Source organism: Pteronotus mesoamericanus, unplaced genomic scaffold, assembly GCF_021234165.1.
Source record: "Pteronotus mesoamericanus isolate MK-2021 breed Mesoamerican mustached bat unplaced genomic scaffold, CSHL_Meso_final contig_657, whole genome shotgun sequence".
Taxonomy (NCBI): domain Eukaryota; kingdom Metazoa; phylum Chordata; class Mammalia; order Chiroptera; family Mormoopidae; genus Pteronotus; species Pteronotus mesoamericanus.
Genome location: NW_026555229.1, coordinates 14,335,544 through 14,360,949, shown reverse-complemented (window position 1 = coordinate 14,360,949; position 25,406 = coordinate 14,335,544). Strand labels below are relative to the sequence as shown.

The 25,406-nt window shown below is 37.3% G+C and overlaps 1 protein-coding gene across 2 annotated transcripts in view; it reads right to left on the bottom strand.

Annotated features, from left to right (window-relative positions):
- The window catches only part of NHLRC2 (NHL repeat containing 2), a 57,942-nt gene that overhangs the window by 6,347 nt on the left and 26,189 nt on the right, over nt 1–25,406 (bottom strand). Inside the window, exons 5-11 of one of the 2 annotated variants that reach the window (XM_054581552.1) lie at nt 24,284–24,413; nt 13,233–13,332; nt 8,728–8,959; nt 8,028–8,150; nt 6,922–7,128; nt 5,623–5,842; nt 235–1,339 (exon numbers count right to left, since the gene is read on the bottom strand). In XM_054581552.1, coding sequence (XP_054437527.1) covers nt 1,083–1,339; nt 5,623–5,842; nt 6,922–7,128; nt 8,028–8,150; nt 8,728–8,959; nt 13,233–13,332; nt 24,284–24,413 — 1,269 coding nt within the window. In that variant the 3' untranslated portion in view covers nt 235–1,082. The remainder of the gene's footprint in view (nt 1–234; nt 1,340–5,622; nt 5,843–6,921; nt 7,129–8,027; nt 8,151–8,727; nt 8,960–13,232; nt 13,333–24,283; nt 24,414–25,406) is intronic. The other variant, XM_054581553.1, reaches the window with a different exon arrangement.

Sequence of the window (25,406 nt, the reverse complement as noted above, 5' to 3'; positions counted from 1 at the left end):
ATATTTCAGCCTTAATATTTTGAAGAGTAACATATTAGGATATATTATACATATCTATAGCATGAAGGTGCAACACATAGAAATTTCAATTTAAAGGTTTAAAAGTGATTTAAAAAAAAATCATAATAAATGGTCGAAACTTAAATTCTGAATATGGGAACTGAAATTACCAAAACCCAACAAATCTGCATTTAATGTTTACAAGTAAAATGTAAATTTCTAAAACAAACATACCCATTTACATCATTATCAGCTGTCACAATTCTTTATCATTACATAGTATCACAGTAATATGTCCCAAAGTCCCTTGGTCCTTGGAAGTCCTATTTCTGAGGACTCCTTCATTCTCTGGTAAGACTGCTTGTTCAAAAAACAGTTAAGGGAGTGAGTCTGTGTGTGTTTAGAAACTTTTCTGTATAGCGTTATAAGGCATTAATCATGGTAAGTTAGAATAGCAAATAATATAATAAAAATAGATACAAATTCTCTTTTCCACATATCTCAACTGAGAAAACCGCAGAAGAGAACAAAGACCACATTTACTGCCCAGGTACTCTCAAAGCTTCTACTCTGATGAAGGACTTTCTGGGGAGGAGGAGGCTTAGAACAGACTGTATGCCCTAGACGTCAGGTGTCCTTATAACCAGCTTGACTGAATCTTGGGCTCTCTTTAAAGTTATTGTGAAATCTGCACATTCAAATGTGCTGCTCACTATTAACAAATGTAGAAAAAGTGAGTTAAAATATTTGGTATCGTTATCAGTAATCACTGCAAATTATCTCAGGATAATATTCCATACTGTAAGTGCGGACTTAAGTCATGTGGCAATAGCAGCATAGATTACATCATGGTTCAGGTGACGGTCAGTGACTTAGCTGGTACCCAGCCAGAATGAAGGAATTCGTTTATAATAAATAATTAAATAAGGAGCAGAGCTGCGCTTTAATGTCAGTTGCTAGAACTGAGCAGTGAGTTTCTCGGGGTCCAGAGGCGGAAGTCAAGTTTCTTGTCATGAGTTACAGTGGCGGCGAGGAGGGAGGACAGGCGGCCGTGGCCACCCGGCTGCTAGCCGGCTCGCTCGCTAAAACACGTACTTGAGCTCTACCGGAGCCAGGCAGCCCTGCTGCGCACAAGTTATCTGCAAGGGCTGACTGAACAAAATCGCCTTCGTCATACAGGCGCCGCTGTCTGCGCTGCAGTAATACAGAAACACGCGGACAGATACGACGGCTTCAGGGGACGAGCAGTCCCCAGGAACCTGCAGCGAGATGGTTGGCTGGTTGGAGATACTCTCTATTTCTCCAGATGGTACCTGTCCTTGAAGAAGCCATTCATTGTCTAAAAAATACAAGGTAAATTGTTCAGACTGTATAAGAAAGATAAAAGTATTCAGAAACATAATATGAAAACTACAAAACAAGCTAGGGTCTACAAGTGCTTGTATAACTCTGCAGTGACTTACTTGCAAAATAAGACTATAATAAATTATTGACTATCAAAAGGTAATAATCACAAAATAACACTGATTTTTTTTAGACTTAAGTAACATGGCATATATTACTCTAATGGGCTAAACAATGTAAAAACTAGAAGATTTTGTTTACCTTTAACACATAAAACTTTTCCAAGACATAAATACATATGTTATCTATATATCTACCCATATAGATATATATAACAAAAGTTTAATAAACCATTAAAAACTTTAACCTTTTAGTATTTAAAAATTTTTAACGTCTTTATTCACCTGGTGCCTTCTGTTAGAGGAAGCACATACTTTCTTGGAGACGGTAGCTTTAGAGGGGGTTGGATGCTAAGAGCCAGCATTTGGTAGGCACAGGGTGTGCTTGCCTGCCTTCCTAAATAGAATGCAGTGAAATAATCTAATGATTTGCCAATGACTCGGGCCGTCGGTACAAAAACTGAGCCCCTACTGAGTGGTGATGGAACTCCATGCCTACTCATTAGCGTGCCTGTCTCTTTTTGACCTCAGAATGAGCCAACACTCAGAGCACCTGTCTCTGTTGGTCCTCTGCATCTTTTTAGTTTACTGCTTCTAATATTCTGTTGACTGAAAAATGAAATTTGAGAAATACATGTCAAACAAGAGTAAGGAGAAGGTGGAAGGTGAAAATCTAAAGAGTTAAACTAAGTCCAGAGTTTCGAACAATTATTAAAAATTATCTTTAAAATTCTGTGGCCTTCTTTATTTCTGGACTGAGGAGTATGTTTTATTTTATTGAATGTCTGATGGTGAGGAACTTCTTATGTTTTAAATCAAACAACAAAGTAAACTGGGCTGTTTTAATGTCTAGTTCTGGAAATAAAACATAGAAAATGTTTCTTTAGATATTTTTCAGATGCGTTACACATGGGGTTTGTGAAGTTATAATATACTAGTTGTGCTTTTATGCTGCTTTTCTCTTTGGCTTAAAACCTTCACATATGCTGAAAACTTTAAAATTATACAGACCAAAATTTAGTTAAAAATAAGTGGTTCTCTCTCTCTCAATAACTGGCCAAGAGAAAAAAAATGTTCTTTATCATAAGTGTACACATGTACCCTATTTTCAAAATAATTTTCAAAAATCCTAAATTATTGGAATTCTTGTATGAAACTTTATTGGCTCCCACACAATAAAAATGGGCAAGTGATAAAATAGCAAAGAATTTGCGCTACAGACTCTTTCACTTTCCTTTAATACTATCCATATTTATATTCTAGTGACTCAGTATTAATTTGTATGTTTGACAGTTATAGCAAACATGCTAATGTGTCATATTCTACTTTAAAAATTCATATCCCGCTCTTTAATTTCACACAGAGAAATGAAATTAACAGTGATCCCCAACGGATGCAACAGTGCTGGACGAATGGACCTAGGCAGAAGGGTTCGACAGGCTGCCGAGCACTTGGTCTGACCCTCCGGAGGATGAGGAGTGGCCAGGGTTTGAGGACACTTCTGCCCACAGAGCCAGCGCCACACGCCCTCCCGGCACGGCATGGCTCAGCCCTCTCCTGGGTGCGGGTTCCCCACAGGCTCAGTCACCCCAGAACCAGACTTCCAAATTCTAACCCAGCAGTTCCTCCTGGCCAGTCCACCAAGATCTCTCTGATCTTGTGGTGTGAACACCAAGTGTGTCGTTGCAGGACAGAGGCTGCCACCCTGAGACGGCCAAGGTAGGAAGGCCCAGAGCCTGGGTCTGGGGAATGGACAAAAGAAAACTGTGTGAGAGGGCAGGAGGGAGGAGGGGCCGAGGAGGAAATGGAAGACTGAGTGAGAACATGTGAAAGGGCGTGGGAGACCAGGACAGAGGAAGATGACGAGCGACGAGAAGTCAGAATTCAGTTCTGGCTGCCTAATATCTTACTGTAAAATTAACGTCCAGACTATCAGATGCGGGAAAGCCCTGTTAGAAGGCAGGCAGGATGCTGTTTCCTTACTATAAATTAGTAAGTTCATAACTAATTGAAAAACACATTCAAATCTTTATATAACTTACAGTAATTAAATACTTTGAGAATTGGCTCAAGCAGAAAGTGTTCTTAAAAGATCGCAAATTGGTAGACAGTGAGGACAAAGGCTCTGCCTGGATTCTGACTGAAGTAATTCATTTGCATTCAATTATATATCCTCCTGCAATGTTTATTCTTCTGCTTGAATGGCATATTTTTAAAATATAGCTTTGGAACCCATTTTCTTGCAGTAAGCCAGTAATGGAGTGTAAATTTACCCCTGGCATTTCTAAAGAAGAAAATGCTGCTTCAGGCTTAATAACTGGTAAGTTAAGTCTTAATGATACTATTATATTGAAATGAAATGAACAGCAATTGAAATCTCTCAAACACTTGATAGGTGCTATCTGGAAAAGTAAAAGATAATAAAACAGCCAAAGAACTGAATTGGAGGAGATTATGTCAGGTTACTTCAGTAAAAACAAAGCGATGCTTTTAAGAAAATCATACTCTGGGGGAAAATCAATTTAATACTTTAGAATCTGTGAGATTCTATCACGGCGTTACTGAAAGGTACAGCAGTAAACACAGTTAATACTGGACCAGGATTCCGAAGGCCTAAGTTGATGGCACATTACTTAGCTGTCTGCCATGGGAGCAGACCAGCTTATTAGCACTATTCAGTCAGTGCTGCCCTGCACTGCCTGCACCCTGGGGCTGCCCTTGGCCAAGCAGCCTCTGCGCGCACTGGCCTGGCTTTCCACTCACGACAGCTAGCCTCAAGCTGGTCAGCAATCACACTGTGTTTGCCTCATGTACTTACCCTTCTCTCCTCTCTCAGTTCATGGTCTGTGCTCCCCAGGGTACTCAGAAAACAGAGGCATCGGGAAAAAGCTTCCACAAGCACCTTCCTCCTCTGCCACCCATCTAGACCTCTGGGCCACACAAGGGGCCTTGTCTCCTCATTGTGCAAATGTCCACATTCCTGGCAGAGGCCAGCTTTCTACTTGTACACTTGGTCCCGTCCCCTCTCAAATCCTAAAGGATACTCACCCCACCACATATCAAACTCTCTTCTCTGCTGGATCTTCGACACCGATAAACATGCTTTTCTCTAAGCAACACTCCCCTTTCTAGCAACTACTCTATTTCCTATTAATTTTGTAGCTAAACTCCTGAATTATCTGTATTTTGTTTCTCTAGTTCTTTTCTTTCTATTCTTTTTTAACCTCTTCAATATCTCCTCCATCACTCTGAAACAGCTGAGGCTGAGGACATCAGCTAACTCTATAACATTAAATCAATGATCAATTCCTCATCCTTATCTTACCTGGTCTATCAATAGCACTTGACACGGCTGGTCACTCACTCCTTAAACCACGGGGTAACTACTCTCCCGGTTGTGCTCCTCCTTGCTATTTGCTCACCTGTCTCCTTTTCTGGTCCCCTCGTCCCTCTGCACTCCCACTGTTACAGTGCTCTGGACGGTGCGACTCCAAGGACAGTCCGTGGACTGGTTGGTGCTCACCCAACAGACCAGGGTTAAATCACACACAGAAACTGAGAGTAAGGTTTAGAAACTTTTATAACATTCAGATGTGTAATTGGTGGCTTTGAACTTCGTCTTTTTAAATAAATGAAATTAATTTTCAGGGCTAATCGTCCTAGAGCTAGTTTGAGAGGGAGCAGCACAATGAAAAAGACACTACACTAAGAACAAGCAGAACTGGGCTCAAATTCCATTCTTTGACCTAATTCAATGTATGCTCTTGAGCATTTATGATAATCAGCATATTAAGCATTTATTTTAATCACTATCTCTTTGAGTCGTTAATGTCCCCATAATATATAGTGCATGTTTTCATGGCTTTCATATTCGAGGACCTATGATTCTGAGACTGGAGAAGTCTGCCCCATGTGATGAACTTGCCTAGCAGAGAATGGGGACGATTATGATTGAGTTATTTTGGGTAAGTTACACTGTTCTTTAATAAAAGAGAAAGAAGAATTTCTAAGACTGAAGAAAACTGCTAAAGCTGGGTTAGATCTGGCCCTATGACTTCCGTCAAATCCTGCCCAACTATAGAGTAAAACATCATATACAAATGAGAAAGATTACTAAACATCAAGAACTTATGAACTATTCGCGAGGTTAGTCTCATACCTTCAGCTGTCAGAAACCAGCAACTGGGTGCTCCTTCAGTTAGCTTTGTTCCTGGAGGGAGGTCCAACCTGAGCTTGAACTGAAGAGTCTGACCTGGAGAGGCAGCCACTGGGGCAAGTCTGATGCTTGGAGCTGATCTGGGTAGTTTGGGCACTGTCTTCTGGTTTTCTGCCGGGGATGGGCCATCTACGACAGCATTTCCATCTCTGAAGACCGGGAGCTATGAAATGAGAGAATTTGTTTATTAAAGCACAGGTACTTTAAAGTAATTATAGAGTGAGAGAGTTTATTTTTAGACTTCAGTCAAAAATGAGGTTCAGGAATATATTTCATTTTGGCAGAAAGATTACCAACACTTAGGAGTGAAACAATTAAATAATTGTTCAGTATGTTTATAAGTGACAGGAAATTAAAATAAAACTAGGAGTGAAACAATTAAATAGTTGTTCAATATGTTTATAAGTGACAGGAAATTAAAATAAAACTATCAATTTCAATGGAGTGGATATAATATACATCCTCTTAAAATTTTCATTGTGAACTGTATGATGTCACTTGTATCAGAGCTCTATGATGACAGAAATGACAAATGATGATGACAATCTTTTTATTTTAAAATATATCTTGGAAATGCCTAGCATTTTAGAAAAAAAAACTTGCATTTCTTTTTTAGGCAGATGTGATAGATCAAGAAAGAACTTAAAATTTATTAGAGACCATGACTATATCTTTAAAAATTGATTAGAACTCATTTTTCTTTCAATCTTATTTTCAATGTTTTGAGAAATGTGGCTTCTACACTTCTGTGGAAGATTATTTCATAATGAATCCACCATAGTAAACAAAGATTACACGTTAATCCAAGAATCATTAAAAATAAGACTAAACAACCCACTCCACATAGTATGTGTGCACAGCATGTGTCAGGAGGTGCACATATTTATTCGTGTAAATGATTCATAAGTTTTACTTATTTTTTATTTTCACTGTTTATACTATTGCAGATGTCCCATTCCCCCCCTTTACCTGCATAAAGACAGATGACTCTTCTTTTTGCCTTTCTGAAAGTTCAAATAAAATTCTTTCCAACTTTCAGTATCTTTTTCAAGCACTCTTAATATAAATGGAATTTTTTACTTTAAAACTAATGATGTCCTTCAGACATTCACTTACTACTCTACCTACGCTTCACTTTCACCACCAGACAGCAACTAACCAAAAGTGCCTGTCAGTGCTGTGAGGATCTTAGAATCATTCATAAAATGATACCTTTTTAACTTACACTTTAGGGTTACTTACCACAGAAATTGTTTTTGTTTCTAAATCCATCACTTTAATTTGATGATTATTCGTGTCTGCTACATATAATAACTGGCCATTCTCTCCAATACACAAGCCTCCTGGTTCATTAAAAGTTGACTCAGTAAAACTGGAACTGACATTACTTGCATCTCCAGTTCCTGCTAATGTTACACAGTTTTTTGTTTTTGGATCCACAACTTTAATCTAAAAAAGAAATAATAATAAATTATACACCTGAGGCTCAATCTCATGTTTGTAGGATGGAAAAGTACACTATCAAGCAAGCCAGAGAATCCTACTTGTCATTAATATTCTTTAAAAAAAAAATTACAGAAAAAGAAGAGACACTTCCATATTTTCTTGAAAAAGCCAAACATTCAAATTATGGCCTAAGGAGAGATACTCCATTCTGAGTGCTGAAAACTATGTAAAATCCCCAGTTACATCTTGTCCTCTGGAAGCAATGTTTGATGAAATTATTTATGAAATTAAAAAAATTTCAAAATGTTATTTTTTCTTGCAATGGGACACAGTTGAACTGACTTTTCTCATGCGCATGTAACACGGGCTGAGGATTTGCTACTTATGTTAAACTTAACGATTTCTGTTCTTTCAACTGTATTAAATTTATAGTCTCATCACAAAACGTTTTCCACTTTTATAAAAAATAAAAATAGAAATAGTTGGATAGTCAATGAAATGCTCCTTTTAATTCCATTTTAATGGAATTATTTGCTAATAGGTGCTGCAACGATGCAACAGCTCCAAAATGTTCATTAGTTAAAAAACATTAATTTCTGTGCTACCTGCCTTCTCCTTATTTACTGAGTTTGTACTAAGCAGCTTTGATAGGCTGCAATGTGCAATTGTGGCTCTCGCCTTAGGAATGCGCTTATTAGTCCTTTCCCGAGCTCAGAGGAGCATCATAACCTCTTTGTAAAGAAAGGACCAAGAAAAGAACAGAAAGGCTTATGTGTAGTTGTCAAAGACTGTTACTCCCCTTTGTATTTTAGAGTGGCAACTGGAGGAGGCTCACAGATTTTTCAGCATTTTAAATACCACAGATGAAAAGCAAAGTGTTACATAATTCTGTCAGGACTCACCTTGTGATTATAAGAGTCTGCCACATAAAGTAAATTCCTTTTCTTGTCCCACGTTACTCCAAGTGGGTGCTGAAGCTTTGCACTGATTCCTACTCCATCAATGTCACCGAAAGCAAATAAATTCTTTGTTTTAAAAAAAGAAAAATACAGCACGTATTAAAATTTTTACAGTGTTTTGTTAGCATATACAGTGAAAATTAAGATGACTGTACATGCTACTTAAGTTAAAGGGGAAAAGATCTAATTTCCTATAAACAGAGCTGGGCATTTGATTCAGACAGGAAAAACATGATAGAATTTTGAACCTGTACTAATCTCTGGTGTTTAGTTTTACAGACAATAATCACACATCTGGTCAGGAAAAGGTCAGGTCTATCAACCTGATCCTCTTTCCACCATCCTGCCTAACGTGTAATGTACATTTTCCTCTTCTTTCATTAATCAATATTTTATCCGTCCTCTCCTCTCTGGCTTTGACATTTGTCTATAATCGAGGAGAGTAAGTTTACTTTTCTTAGCTGGTTTCGTTTGTGTTTCTTTATATGCACATTTCCTTTTGATTTGACTTCCACATTAACCTACGGACAGGCCAAGAACTCTCTCTCTTTCTCTCTCTCTCACATTTTATGAACTATTCAAAATTCAGAAAACTGCAGACTTGGTCGGCGGTGGGCACACTGTGCAGAGGGACCTTCATTACCGTGGGGTCCCTTTCTCCCCCGACAAGGTGCTTCACAGCCCCGTCGGTCAGCGAGACGGTCCTCACGGCACTGCTCTCACTGTCGGCTACAAACAGGCAGCCCCAGGGGCCCTCGGAGGCCAGAGCGAGCCCGGAAGGCTGGGCGAAGCCCGCCTTGTGCGGATACGCATTATTTCGATTCTCTTCATTTCCGCTTCCAGCGAACCGGAGGCAGGTTCCTTTTTTTAACTCACTGAAAGAGAAAGACAAGATCGACATTGTTATATTGTATCCAATTCAATTATTAAACAAATGAATGTAAATGAGGAAATAAATGGTGATAAGCATTGTAAAAATAAAAATCTAGTGATCTTGGCTCAGTTAGATTGTGCAAGTCAGATTCCACTGCAGTTTTTCTAATCATTAACTTATTTATCTATGGTGTAGGGACCTTTCTACTTTTTTTGGCATACTCAGACTGTGTATTGGAGAGAACGGCCAGTTATTATATGTAGCAGTCACGAATAATCATCAAATTAAAGTGATGGGTTTAGAAACAAAAATGGTCAAATAGGAAATCCCTGGCAAGGTCAGAATTATAATACGGATCGTATCATTGATGGGACAGAGTTTTTTTCCTCCAAATATGCAGAGATAGGTACAGCTAGATCCTAATTTAAGCTACTTCTCAGCTTCATGTAATATTAGGTTCTGAAAGGGAATTAAAAAGATTATCAGAGGATCCAAGATGTGGTGTAGTAGGTGGGAGCTACACTCTCCTCCTCCCAGGACCAAAGTGGAATTACAGCTAAATTATAGATCATCCTGAATAACCAACTGAAGAGCAGCTGAAGAGGAGGCATATAACCAAGGATTGACAGAAGACGCCACGTTGAGACTGGCAGAAAGGATAGAGATGTGAACAGGGTCCACCCACTCTCCCATGGGCAGTGGCTAAGGTTCCAGCAGGCTGTCTCACATGTGGGGGTTCTACCTGAGAAGCATGGGGTCTAACTCCCAAGTCAGGCTCCACCTCCTGGAGCATCAGAGCCAGGAAGAGGTGCTCACATAACATCTGGCTGTGAAAAGAAAGAAATGGCTAGAGACACAAAGCCAGAGAGGAATAAAATTTCTTTGCAGCCACTCACCCTAGGCTCTGGCAGAGGGAGTGTGAGCAGAGTCTGGGATTGTGGCTCTGGGGGGAGAGGTGGAGAGTCAGCTGCCAGGATCCCTGTGCTGAGCCATTCACCTACGCTGCAGACTCCTCTCTTAGGTGGAGCACACCCCTCCTTATGGAATCAGCATAGGGGAAAGCAACAGCCCCCTTTCACCCTCTAGATCTCCTCTCACCCTACCACGTAGTGTTACATCCTGCTGAGGGGTACAGCCAGAGGCCCCTTCAGTGACTCGAGCCTAACAGGCAGCTGGCAGAGATGGATCTCAGGGTGCTTTGGGACTTTTGCTGAACTGCTCTGGGTCTGGGCTGATGAAAGCTGTCCTTGGTACGCAGTTTAGTCCTTCCCATGTACACCCAAGCCCAGAAGAGGCAGCCACAAACTGGATTGCTGTTAGCTCCGAACAGGTCGCCCAGGGCCAGTCACAGGCAGCATCTGACGTTGGTCTACACCATAGCTCCTCCCAAGAGGCCCCAAACCAACACACCCAGTGGCCAGTTTCAGACAACAACAGAGAATGATCCAATAAGCTTCACAAGCAACATATACAAAGGAAGATCTCAGCAGGCATCAAACCCTGCTCAGGCGAATTGTTTTGTGCGGTCAGCACCTGCGTGGCATCTTGTATACCGTCGTTGGGGGTGACCCTCACAGTTGGCCAGCTGGAGGGTTGACTCCACAGATGAATGAGCCAATAGAAACCAAGATCAATTACGGCAGGAGGGCTCACATAACCCACACAAAGGACACTCCCAGGGCACCCAGCTCAAGTGACCAAGGGGACTATACAGAACAAAAACACATCCAAAATGAGGAGATAAAGAAACAGGCCCCAAATGAAAGAACAGGAGAAATCTCCAGAAAAAGACCTAAAGAAATGGAGATAAGCAATTTATTAGCTATAGTGTTCAAAAGTAATGGCTGTAAGGAGGTTTAACAGCATGAAAAAGGACCAGTCAAAATGAAGAATACACTGGAAGGAATAAATAGGTTGGATGAAGCAGAGGATCAAATCAGCGACTTGGAAGACAAGGTAGAAAAAAGTCCAATCAGCAGCAAAAAGAAAAAAGAATTTTAAAAAAATGAGGATAGTTTAAGGGACCTTTGGGACAACATGAAGTGCAACTACATCCACATCACAGGGATACCAGAAAGAGAAGAGAGCAAGGGATTGAGAACCTTTTTGAAGAAATAATAAAACACTTACCTAGCCTGGTGAAGGAAAAAGACACACAGGTCTATGAAGTAGAGAGAGTTCCAAACAAGATGGACCCAAAGAAGCCCACACCAAGACACATCATAATTAAAATGGCAAAGATTAAAGACAAAGAATCTTAAAAGCCACAAGAGAAAGACAGTTAACTACAAGGGAGCTCTCATAAGACTGTCAGCTGATTTTTCAAACATTTCAGGCAAGAAGGGATTGCCATGAAATATTAAAAATAATGAAAAGCAAGGACTTACAACCCAGACTACTTTACCAAGCAAGGTTATCATTTAAAATTGAAGGAGAAACAAAGAGCATCCCAAACAAGAAAAAAAATAAAGGAGTTTGTTACCACCAAAACAGTATTACAAGAAATGTTAAAGGGCCTGTTTTAAAAAGAAGAACAAACAGGAACATAGTTAAAAATATTATTTGGCTCTTGATAGTTTAAAGCTTAAATTTCCAAGAAAAATGTTTTGTTTTCTTGTACACAGTAGAGACTAGCAAAATAAATAGAAAGAAAACTTTTGAAAGATAATTAGATCAAGCATTATCTATTTTAAGAAACAGATATAGGATGATTATGCATGCTCTTTAACTAATCAATTATACAAATCAATTTCTTCTATACATTAGGGAAATTTCTACATAAAGGATTACTGCAATGATTCCTTTTGTAAGTTTATGCCAGAGAGACTATAAGGAATATTTGGTTGTATCTTGTATGGAGGAAAGGGTTGAAGCTGACTTAGAAGCAAAATAACAAAAGACTATATGCATATCACATCCAAATATGGCACAACATGCAAAAGTCCAAAAGTTGATATGCTCAGTTAGGCAGGGAGCAGAGGACAGAGGTAAAGGGATACAGAATGTATAAAATATGGTCACTTATTCAAAGACCTTGTAAAAATATTCTAGTCAGAGAAATAGAGGTAATAACATGTCAGACAAATATGTTAAAAGATAATTACTAAGGAGTCTTAATCTAAAAAAGGAGTTCCCTTAGGTATATAAGACATAGAAAGAGTAGGGAGAAAGAGTAATTTCTATAATGTTAGGAATCAGTACCACTTGTAGTTCTGTAATAAAGATAAGCATCCTTAAAATTATGATACAGGTCAATGTGATCTGGTGGACATTTTCCTATTAAGAATGAGAGTGCCCACTCTACTTATTTTGAAATTTAGTCCACTCTTGACCATCTAGGTCCAATACAGCCATCTCTTAGAACATTCTGGTCATCTCTCATTTCGTTTTATAATTATGTCCACGTGAAATGCTACTGGTCACTCCACTGTTCAGGCTACACTGTCATCTCCTGCCTGGATAGTAACAATAGCCGCCTCACTGATATCTGTGTCTCTACTCTTGTCTCTCTCCAAATGCTAGCTGTGTTCTTTCAAAAACACAAATCTTATGTCACTTCCCAGCATAAAATTTTCTAGAAAGGCATGGAGAATAATGTTCAAATCTTTTAAAAGGGCTCACAAGGAACTTTGTGATCTGGCTTCTACTGACAACTCCAGAGTCAATTCTTGCCTGGAAAACCCAGTCTAACTGGGCTCCCAGTCTAACTCCTACTCCTCTATCAGGTTTTAATTTAGTAGTTTCTTCCAGGAAGCCTTCCTTGATGGATTTGAGGTGTCCTTATTTACCTAAGGGACAACTTAATGTAAAGGACTACTGCAGTGCTTCCTTTCACACACAGCACCTGTACTTCCCAACTATGTTTTGTTTGCTAATCTGATTCTTCCTCTGCAAGCCCACGGAGGACAGCACCCACATTTTCTAATTTTATTCTTCATTAGTGAACATATTTCATCCCTCTTGCCTAGCATGTAGTATGTTTAATAAACAGCTGTTAGATGATTAATGAATGAATGAATGAGCTCTAGACGGTGGCTGCCATGTCAGCCTGCGTGGCAGAGCAGCGCTCCCCGCGAACCTATATGGGTGGGTGAGCAAGAAAACAAACCTTGTCTTAATCCACCACGCATCTGAGCTGTTTGTTAGGGCAGTGTATGTATATCCTGACATACCCTGACGAGTACAGTAAGTGCTGAAAGGGTGGAGGCTTGGGAAAGGGAATTCTGTGAACTCCAAGTTGTGCAGTTTACCCAAAAAGAGGTGTTGCCACTTACTTTTTCTTTAGGAGTCGGCTGCAGTCCAGCAGAAGCGCCCATATCTGATGAGTCCCCGCCATGGCTATCCAGAGGATGTCATCTCTTTGCGCCTCTAAATCTTTACAAAAATAAATAGGAAATATTATATACATATTTGGTTCATACAAAAACACCAATTTTTTGAGAAAGTTAAGGGAAGACAGCAAGATATTTATAAATCATCTGATAGAAAAAAAAATACAGCAATGTTTCAAGTTGTTTTTGAAAATTTTCTATTTCCCTTTTCAAAGATATACTTCTTTAGACTTATAAATTTACCTGTAAGTTCATGGAAAGTCTAAGTATTCTTAATAGTAATATGTTCCTGCATCTGTGGGCACAATGTTTCTAAACATTTGATTTTTTATTTTATGTGATAAAAGAAATGGGTTGACACACACTTTACAAAGAAACTGGCAGTCAAATACCTAGCACTAACCACCTAAATTATATACTTGGTAACAGGCTCTTTGAACAATTTCTCATGAAGAAACTGTCTCTTTTAATAGCTTAAGAAATGTGTATTTCTGGCATAGTACCAGTTTTTAGACTTAGATATACACCACAGCTGCAATTAAATATCAACTGCTTCATTTGTTAGGAAATTTTTTCAAAAAGATATAGCTGATATGCAAAAAAGCTAAGAGTACAATATATTACAATATAGCTGTTTATGAAAATTAGTAAGAAATGTTTGCTAAAAATAAATAATTAAAATGAATAAATAATAGTTGTAAAAACTAATTTACAACCTATTACAATGCGACAAGGCTCTATTTCTCAAATTAATTTTATTAAAATATTCAAGTATTTTAATTTTAGATGTATTCTGAGGTTACTTTTACATGTATCTGAGACATTTTAACTAAAATAACTTGTTTATGCATACACTCTAAGAAATATTTTAGCAAGGCTATTTTATGTATATTTTCTTTAACTTCAAGTAGTTTGTATTCAAAAGGAACTTTTCTTCCTTAACTTGCATTACTTTAAAGTGTCTTTCAATTTAACAGCAACAGCAACAACAAAAAAATGAAGATGGTTCTCAAACTGTGGTTGCTAAGCACTTTACAGAGGTTATCATTTAAGTTTTCTCAAAGCCCCAGCAGACAGGTAGAGCCATTAGGTCCTTTTTACAGATGAAGAAACTGAGGATTAGAGAGGTTAGGTAACTTGACAGAATCACAGAGCTGGTAAATGAAGGAAGGAATCTGAACCCAGGCAGTCCAACAGAAAAAATCTATTTCATGTGCTTTTTTTCTCTGTGTTCTTAACTGCTATCCTATAAAATATAAAGGAAAATAGTTTATTTCAATTTAATTTTTCATAGTCAAATATTTTTATAAACATAAATTGTATTAAAAGTGACAATGGCTTCCATTTATTCTGAGCACTCAGTCTCTGTTTAGTTATTTTAAAACTAAATCAAAACTTTTCGTAATTATTTTACTTTGCCCCTTCCATGTGAGGACAAAGTGGGAAGGTGACTATGAGCCAAAAGGGAGCTCTTCCTGGAAACCAGTCATGCTGGCACATTGACCTTAGACTTCTAGCCTTCAGAACTGTGAGAAAATAAATTTCTGCCGTTTAAACAACCCAGTCTGTGGTATTTAGTTATGGTAGCCTGAGCTAAGACATTCCTAGAGAACAGAAATGAGATGAGGAAATCTGCTACAGACACTTATTTAGTATCATATAGAGGTCCTAATACGTACAACAAGAAAAAGAACCAAAAAGTATGAAGATCAGAAATAAAACTATAATCATGACATGATAACAGGCTTTGAAAGCCGCTACCCTGCCAAAAAAGAGCTGTGCTGTGGTATGTACGGGAAAGACCAAGTCAGGTCTCCATTACCTAGTTCTCCCAGCAGGCCAGTCTAGTTCCACTAGGGTCTACCGTGTGGGGACAAAAGCTTTAGCATCTTGGTCTCTGCAACCTTATTTCCTTTGAAAGCTTAAGGAATGAGAAAAAGTGACCAGGCTGTGTCAGGTCAGGGGTCAGGTGTTTGGGATTCCACATGGCAATTAACGCTGGCGGTGGCAGCGAGAATGGTAACCGCCCAGAACACTTCCCATGTTTAAGGTGCTGAGATAATAAACATTTTACACAAAGTATTTCCTTTAGTAATTTAATATTTCCTGCCAAGCTCAGGAAGTCTAGTATCATCTCTATTTTATTTTTTTAAAAAATGAAATTCAATGGAGTTAAGTAATTCATTGAAATTCACATAGCTAAACCTTGAATAGTAATACACTAGTAAGTCTGATTGCAGATTATCAGTGTTCTCATCAAAACGAAGGAATACAGAAGTGAGCCCATGCTCCTCTGGCCAATTCGTGCTTGACCTGATCTCTTCTCCCTCCCTTCTGCCCCTGCCCCATGGATTCGGCTCTGGCTTCAAGTATCCAACTGCACTATCAAGTGCGATCAGAGATACCAATCTGATCAAGTAAACCAGGCTTTCTGCTCCAGGTTCACTCCGTATGCCCTTCTCTCCCTATAGCTTCTGGCTGACCAATCTTTTACAAGTAGCTTTTCCAGTCCTTTGCCTTTCCGTTTTTGGTTTGGTTCAGCTTGTCAACATCTCTTTGTGACTTTTATGATGAGACTCCATTCTTACCACAGACAATGATAATGACATTTACATATTAAACATTGTATGTTTGCCAAACACTCTTCTAAGTGCCTTCCATATATTCTCATAATTCTCACAATGAGCCTTTGATTTAGGTACTATCAGTAATTTCAATTTAGATGAGGAAATTGAGGCAAAAAGTCTAAAGTTACTTGTCCAAAGTCACACAACCACTAAGATGAGAAACGAATGAGAGCCAGGCGGTCTGGACCCAGCCCTAACCACCGTGCTATGCCGTCTTTCAAGAAGTGTTTCCCTGCCTGATCATTTATTTCATTGAGGGCTGGAGAATTTGTTCTTATAAATAAAACAAGAGTTTTTTTAAAAAAGGTAGTCTTTTATAATGTCTATCAAACTAACACAAATCATAGTAATAATTTATATTCATCTAAACTCTAAAGCACAAAGTTGTATCACTAAGTATGGGTATTAGTTTAGTTCCTTCTAACATGCGTGCAACAATCATGAACATTTCAATTTTAAATTAAAAGTACACTCACCATCACTGACTTTCAACAATCGCAAATTAAAAATAAAAAAGGCTAATGCCAAAAGCTAAAAAGGTTTTGCGAGTGTTTTTAAAGGCAAAACCTTCATAATTATTGCATCAATAAAGGTTAATAAAAGTTTCAGAAACAAGAATTAAATCAGCAAATGAAATATAAAAATCAAAAAATGACCTGCAATCCAGCTTTTAAATATTCTGTGTTATTTCAAGCAACTATGATCAAAAGAGGCCACTAACTAGAACCCTCCATAGCATCTGTGACAGCGTCCATTAGTGTAAATAGTTTTTCTCCATAGTCTCTAAACCTCCTAGGAAGCAAAGCCTGAAGCCATTAGGAAAAAGCAGCAAAGCGCACTGCCCCCCAGGGCACAGGAAAGACCCATTTGAGAAATGGAAGGAGAGTAGATGGAAAAAATCTCTCTGCCTCTGGGGGCAGGGCAGGGAACTGTCTTTGGCCAAAGACTCCACAGTGACACCTAACAGAGGTCCCCACTGCAGGGAGAAAGGCAAGAACCTCTTCAAAACCACTCACAGATTCAAGGCAGAGTTCAGCTGCTGAAGAGAAAAGGAACAGAAACAATGGAAAAAAGCTCCCCACCTCCATTCCCGGACCAGCACACAGGGCGTCCCTAACTCGAGGCTGATTAGAACAGCTGACAGCACTCCCTCAGCTCCAGTGCAGCCCAGTACAGAACGACCAGCAGCAGTTTGCCCTCGCGGAGCTGGCAAGGGTGGAGAGAAGCGCTCAGGGGTTCAGGTGAGGAGCAGCACAACACTGTGGAAACCCCGCCTGCCTCCAGGCCCACAGCTGGAGGACTTCAGAAGCTATGCTGAGCGACAGAACTCCCGGCAATAACGAAACCCAAACCCGGCCCAGCGTCTGAATGCCCTGACTCAGCCCCCCACAGTAATTGCATAAATACTATCAATCTCAGCCTCTATCGTTCCATACCAGATGACTGGGCTTTAATTCAAATTGAAAAGACAAACACAAACTAAGCAAACAAAACAACACAACTAAAAACATCTCAAACCAAACAAACTCCAACAATAAATACTAGTATCTCAGCCCCTATAGTTTCACACAAGATGACTGAAATTTATATAAAAATGAAAGATAAGCTTTATAAAGCAAGCTAAATAAATAAGCAAACCACCATCCAAATGAAACAAAACAGAAAAAACCTCCCATCAAAACCAAACAAGAAAACATTTTCAAGAGACAATGCAATTAACAGAAACAGACTCAGAGATGACCTGAAATCTGGAACTATATGACATGGGCTTGAAATTACTACGCTTACTATGTTAAAGAATCCAAAGAAAAATGTGGCCCACCTGTCTAAGTAGGTGAAGAATTTAACCAGATAAATGGAATCTAAGAAATAGTAATATGGAAATGCCATAAAAAATATAAGATGGAATTTCTTTCAATACTCTTGTAGTTGACTAGACACAACTCAGGAAACAATGACCATAAAGGTAAGTCAATAAAAATGATCCATACTGAGCCCTGGCTGGTGTGGCTCAGTGGACTGAGCTCCGGCCTGCGAACCAAAGGGTCATGGGCTCCATCCCCGGTCAGGACCTGTGCCTGGGGTGCGGGGGAGGCTCCCAGCCGGCGGCGCATGAGAGGCAGCCACAATTGACATGCCTCCCCCTCTCTTTATCCCTCCCTTCTGCTCTCTCTAAAAATAAATAAAATGTTAAAAATAAATAAATAAGAGTAAAAGCCTCATTCATTAGAAAAAAACAAAAACTACCCACATTGAAACACAAAGAGGAAAAAAGGGGTAAAATAAGATTTTTTTCCTCTACCAATAAGGACATCAAACAACAGACTCAAGAATTCTAAGCAGATTAACTCCTAAACATTTAAGTCAAAATGCTGAAAACCAAAGAGAAAATCTTGAAGGCAGCCAGAAAAAACAAAAAACACACTTTATATATACAGGAACTAGGAAAAGAAATAAATCACACCTTTTATTTAATACTATGTAAGCTATAAGACAATGGAATGACATCTTTAAAGTAACAAAGAAAAAAAACAAAGTCAATTCAGACATATACGGAGTAAAAATATCTTTCAAAATGAAGACTGAATACTTTTCCTGACTCCCTCCTGCTCCCCAAAAAAGGCCAAGAGAAATCACTGCAGGCAGCCATCTGCTACAAGAAATGTTCAAGTTCTTTAGACAGAAACACTAGCATTCAAGGACAGTTGGGACAAAAACAAGAAACAAAACAAAAAACCCAGCCGCACTGGAAAGCACTTTGGCAGTTTCTTACAAAATTACAAATGTGTAATATGACCCAGCCATTTCATTCCTTAGCATTTTCCCAATAGAAATACGTTCACATCAAAGCCTATACATGTGTTTCCAGGGACTTGAATCATAATTGCCATAAACTTGAGGCACACAAAATGTTTATCAGCTGATGAATTGATAAACTGTGGCACAGCCAAATGATGAAATGCTACTAGACAATAAAAAAGAACCAACTACTGATACATGCAGCAACAGGGAAGAGCCCCAAAAGCACTATGCTGAATGATACAAGCCAGGCATAAAAGGCCATACTGAGGAAAAAGAAATGCATTGCTGTCAGTGGCTGAAGAGTGTGTTGGAGGTGATGGGAGACAGAGCAATGGGTCACGACAAAATTTGGGGGTGATGGAAATGTTCTACAGCTTCATTGCAGTAATGGCTGTAAGACTGAATGAGTTTGTCAAAATTCATGTAACTTATACCTAACAAGAGTGACTTTTACTTTCTGTAAATTATACCTTATTTACCTGATTGAAAGACATCTTTAAAAACCTTATAAACACCAAGTCAATGTGGTAACAATCACCTCTCAAATTTTAGACATAAAAAATACAACTGCTTTTAATTATATAAAAAATACACCAGTCACACTGCATAAAATTTATTCCTCAAAAATTCTGTATCATCTGATTTTTAGAGAGTGAATGTTTTTATGGTATTTTATAGCATATTAATTGAACCCTGCAAAATATATTATTCAAGCACATAAGTACCAACACTGTAGATTTTAAGACTAGCATACTAAGTAGTTGAATTTTGATCATAAAAGGTTGTATAAGAACAGCTAAATGTCTATCTAGGGAAAATACTGATTAAAAGGCCAAGGAAGATTAATAGGATTCAGGCACATTATTCTTTCTATAAATGATTCTAAATCAGGTAAAGTCTACTTAGAGAATAGTGGGGGTTTTGGACTTTATGGTAAAAAATCTTTCAGGTTATTGTCTGGCATGAGTAAAGTCATGCATTTAGAAACACAGCAGACTTTCTGCTGAAAAATGAACTTATTGTAGTTAGTAATTACTTTCGGTGCATTCTGTAGTTCTGATAATATTTAGAGAGATAAAAATCAACAAAGGTGAAATAATCACTTTTGTAAAAATCACTTTATTTTTATACTTTTATCACTGTAATGGCATAGTTAGGTTAAATATTCAGACACTATTTAAAATACATACACAAACACATTTACATATTACATGTATGATTCAAATAATCAGAGGTATTTCAAGTCCCTTTGTTTAGTAGCTGGGTCTCTTGGTAGTGTATATATTTAACTATGTATTAGTGTTTGTTATTTTTCATTCTCTTTAATCTATTTTGCTTCCTTTTAAAGTTTGATTTTTAATTAAATATGCATATAAATAAATACATGTTATAAAGTTTTAATAATTACTAAACACCCATATGCACACCACCTGACTCAAGAAAGAAAACATTTGTGCTTCTCTCTCTGACTTATCAGAAGGAACCATCAGTCAAAAAAATATTTTTCACTTTCTTATTTTTTTAGTTTTACTATATCTGGATTGATCTCTCAATATATTAATTAGTCTTGTTTGCTACTAAACTTTCTACAAAAAAATCATATTGTGGTCTCTTCTGAAACTTGTTTTAATTCATCAACGAATTCCTTCTGATACCTGTCCTTGCTGCAAGGTACAGCTATAGTTCATTATTTGTACTGCAGAACAGCCTAATGCATGAAGCTATCACAATGCCTAATTTATTTTTCATGTTTTCTCCCAATAATGCCACTCTCAAATTCCTAACTATGGTAGAATTTCAAAAACATTTTATCAAATTCTTAAAATATTAAAAACTTAAGTATTTATAAGGACAATTTTTCTCATCCATAATGCCCTTAAAATTGTGTTTAATTCCAAATCTGTTTAAACCAGTTGTACAATTATGTAATTTAAATTTATATGAACCAATTCAACCTGAATGCAAAAAGGAAGTTGTTTCTATGAAAACAAAGTTGAATACTTTGGAAAGACTCAAAGAAATGTAGCTAAGTTCAATTGTTCTTGAATTAGAGGTGGTCCTACATTAAAAATTGGCCAAAGTTGTACATTTATATGTACAATTACATGTAGCTCTTAAATTAAAATAAAGCATTTTTACTTTATGATTCTGATTTAATAGATTTTCCCCCTAACATATCAATTATCATGGCCCATCACTTCAGCAAGGGATTCTACTGTTTATTTAGTTCTACTTTTTTTTTTTATCATCACCTGAGGCCATGCTTATTGATTTTAGTGAAATGGGAAAGAAAGGAGAGAAAGATGAATAAAGACATCGATGTGAGAGAGAAACATCGACTGGTTGCTTCTCATTCGTGCCCCAGCCAGGGACCAAAGCCACAACCCAGGCATGTGCCCTGACTGGGAACCGAACCTGCGACCTTACGGATTTATGGGACAATGCTCCAACAAACTGAGCCACGCCTGCCAGGGCTATTTACTTCTGCTTTTACTACACAAAGGATTCACATAATTTACAAAGAAATAAACCCTAATAAGAGAAATGCATTTAAAATCAGCAAGAAAATTGAAGCAATAGGTAATTAAGGTAGAAAACAAGAGATGAAGTTATACTAATATTAAAAATTGAATGTCATATTTCCATTACCCTTTGGTAAAGGTAAATTTGTCTCAGTTTCCTAGCTTTCAATACAACAATGCAAACACAATCATTTATGACATTCAAATTTAGGCACTTAAAAACAAACAACACTTAGGAAAAAGCGTAACTATATAATATTGAGATCAGAAAAAAATTTTTCCAGTCAATAATCAGAGAGGTTATTAATAAGGCAATATCCAAAACCACCAGCAAATCCTACAGTAAAAACAGGAACAAGTTCCATAGGGCTGTGTTTTGATGAAATACATAATATGAAACACATACACAAACATATAAGTGAATACGATTTTGTGTTGATATATTTTTTAATGAATGACATGTTGCCAAAATATAGTAAAAACAACTGTAAGGAAAACAAATATTCTATGATCCAGTTTCCCAATACTCTGACAATACATGAACCCAGGATTAGATTTTAAAGTAATTTAAATTAGTAGCTCTTAAAATGTTTTGGGTAACAGAACTCTTTGAAACTCTAATGGGAACCTGACCAATTCCTCCAAATCTTAAAAAGAATTTCTGGGAAGTTTAAGGAATTTGTAAAGCCTAACCATCAAGGTTAAAAACTCTTGGGCTAGAGTAGTCATTGTGATTATAGGTCCTTGATACAGTGCTCGGAAACCTTTTTCTCCTAGCCAGCACTTTGAAAAGTGTTGAGTTTAAGTGCATTCAAGATTACTCATCCTCTTGCCAAGTACCTGAAGTGAAGCTATTTTAAGCTGTAAGTTAAAGGAAGAGCCACCTGCTTATAATGCTGTTAAGCTAAGTAAGGTAGGACTCACTTCCTTGACTGAAAACTGAGCTTAATAATGACACAAAAGCCTCAGAGAGCATGTCACTCCAGCTGGAAGCTGAGGGAGCACTTGTCCATAGAGCCAAGATTTTCCTTGGAAAGCAATTTGGGTGCATTTCAATACAAGACAAACAACCAGAAATTCCATGCTATAAAGTATGGTTGAAAAAATTTTACCCTAGAAAAATATTTAAGCATTCCTTGGCCATTAAATAAATTGAACTTAGGAAAGCATCCTGTTTATAAACAATGTAAATTCTGATATATGTGACAGATTGAATTTCTGGTCTCAATTCTTCACTCCTGTGTACTAATATTATATGCCCACACCTTTGACACGGCCTCATTGTAGGCCAAGTGCCTATCCCCGCTCCATAAATCTAAGCTTAGTTACATGACCTACTTTGGTAACAGTAGGTAAGCAGAGATGACATAGCAAAGGCTTAATATGTGTAACTGGGCTTATTCTCTTATGCTTCTGCCCTTTGCCAAAAGAATATGCCCAAGGCGCTTCTGGTCCAAGGAGGAGGAGAAGCAAATGGAGCAGACGTGCACCCAAGGAACACCTTGAAACCAAGCCCAGGCTCTGCCTTGATCAGCTGATCCCCAATCCCATATGTGAGTGAGAAATAAAGGTTTAGGTTTGTATGAATTTTTGGATGATATCTTATGAAGCATTATTGCGGCAGTTACTGACAGACAGAGTAAATAAATACAGGCTGTAAGTTGCAAATGTAAAAATCAGTAACTGAATTCTATAAGGACTAGTACCTCTAAGTCATTGAGGGCCCACACACTAAGGGCAGCCATTTTTTTCCTTGGGGAGGGTAACAGCACACCAAAGTTACAGTTCTCATCCACTTTGACTACTTTACTGATAGGGATGCTTCAGACTATTTTTCCACCTAAAAGATTTATGCTGAAACAGCTAGTGGCAGGGAGGCAGGGTAAGTCCTAGTGGGGATGAGTATTTTTAACCCTGAAATTATTTAGAATTGCTGGTGCTTGGTGATGGAAAGAACACTGAGTTGTAGTTAATTTTACCATTGTTTCAAATTGTCTACATATAATCTGTTACCTTATTGATTGCATCTTGGATGTACTGCAACTTCTATCTTCCCAACCTTTTCCCTACTATGATTATTAAAACACAGAACTCCAAAAATGAAAATTAAAAAAAAAAAAAACCTTATGCAAAATTACCTAAGTTACATATATATTTTTTAGTACAGGTAGTACCAACAGTTCATTCAGTTATTTTATTAATATTAATTACAATGAAAAAATTAAGGTCTTTGAATTGTAAGCAAATTGGCATATAATAGAAAATCATCTCAAATGTAAAGGCATTCAATTAAACTGATGCTTACTTACTCTATAAATATATTAAGACCAAACAATTTACTCCTAAATTCCATTTTCAATATATTCTACTAACTTACTTTATTGATTACTGTGGTTTTAGACATGCAGATATCTGTCTCAATATCACTGAGAGCCAATGAAAATTAAGAGTACTTACGCCCCTGAATCATCTTATAGTCAATTAATGTAGGTAATAAAGATTGTAAAGATAATGTCAATCTTATTAATTGGCAGTATCTACAGAATTCAGTAGGGTAAAGTTTTTATTTTAATTTTTAAAAAGATGCTATCACGTTTCAATACAAATTTTAATCTAAAAAAAGAAACTATCATATTTTAAACTAATTTTCAAACTAGAATAAAAAGGACATTGTTAAATGGTATATAGTTCATGAATAATCTTTTGAACTCCTGAAACTATAATAATTCTAATTTAAGAGTATTCAGAACTACATTATTTGGAAGCTGTGGCTAAGATGACATTCTTTAATGTTAATTTAGAGTAATATATACTTTATCATGTGTATAAATTTGTAATGTTACATATATCATAATATATACTCTATCTTGTATACATTACTGCTGGCTTTGCTTTTACACAATTAACAAATCCCAAGCCATAGGCATAAAAATATAAAATTATTAGCAATAGAAGTAATCCAAATGAACAGCCCCAGAATGTTTTTAAAATCTTACATTGATTAAGCAAAGTTTACTTATATTTTATATTAGAAGCTTCATACCTGATGACCCCAATACTACATCCCATGGGGAACTAATGGGTTGTTCCTCTCCTTTAGCTCCACCTTCTTTATCTGTTCCTTGAATCCCAATGCCAGCTACGGTGCTCACCATCTCAGCTTCTAGGTCAATCTGCAGAAATTAATATATACTTTATGCATGTTCCTTTTTATTTTGTTTTGGTACATGAAGATTTTCAATAGAACATATACCAAATATTTGCAACACAAAAACCCTTTCTTTAAAAAAAAAAAAAAAAGCTTAAAGAAAAGCTAATCAAGGATAGGGCGACCTTCCTATTCAAAAAGCACAAAACTCAGTCCTTTTCATTCCTTACCCATCCATTCCCCTACTTTCCTCTTACCCACCTCCCTCATCATGCTTCTACTGGAACTGGTGTTGATCTCATCTTAACTATGAAATATTTTAAAGGTAAGTGCAATTGGAACTACCATACATTGTTGGTAGATAGATTGGTAGTTGGATAAAATATGTGATAAAGCTGGTAAGTGAAATGTTGATAATAGATGGTATATTTATGGATCTTTGCTGCAAAATTCTTTCAACTTTTTCTATGTTTGAAAATTTTCATGGTAAAATTTTGAGGGAAGGGTCTCAGGAGATGAAACAAGAGCATCTTATTTTCAGCAGAATGCACTAGTTGTGAGTTTATGCATTAAAGGCAATACAGTGTAATAGAACTAGAACTGCCTGTGTTCATATCCCAGATCCTGACTTAATAGCTGTGGGATCTTAAGAAAGTTACATAAAGATCTGGGCTTCAGTTTCCTGTAAAAGAATAAAAACCACAGTCATTAGGAGGATGAATGGATGGATGGTACTTAAATCAGTAATTAAGCTCTATCTGTCAATTACCAGCCAAGCACAATTGGAATACATTTAAAAAGGAAATATAAATGACCACAGGGTCATTCTTACATTTCTCCCTTTCTCCCTTGGCTGATTTGATGCTTTTTGGAAAATCAAACAACTTTGGTACTTGGTATGGCATTTATTTTAGGCACTTCATTTTTTTTTTTATTGATCTATATATTCTTAAGAAAGTATCACCATCTTGATTAGTGTAACATTATAGTAAATCTTGAAATCAAATACTGTCTTTTA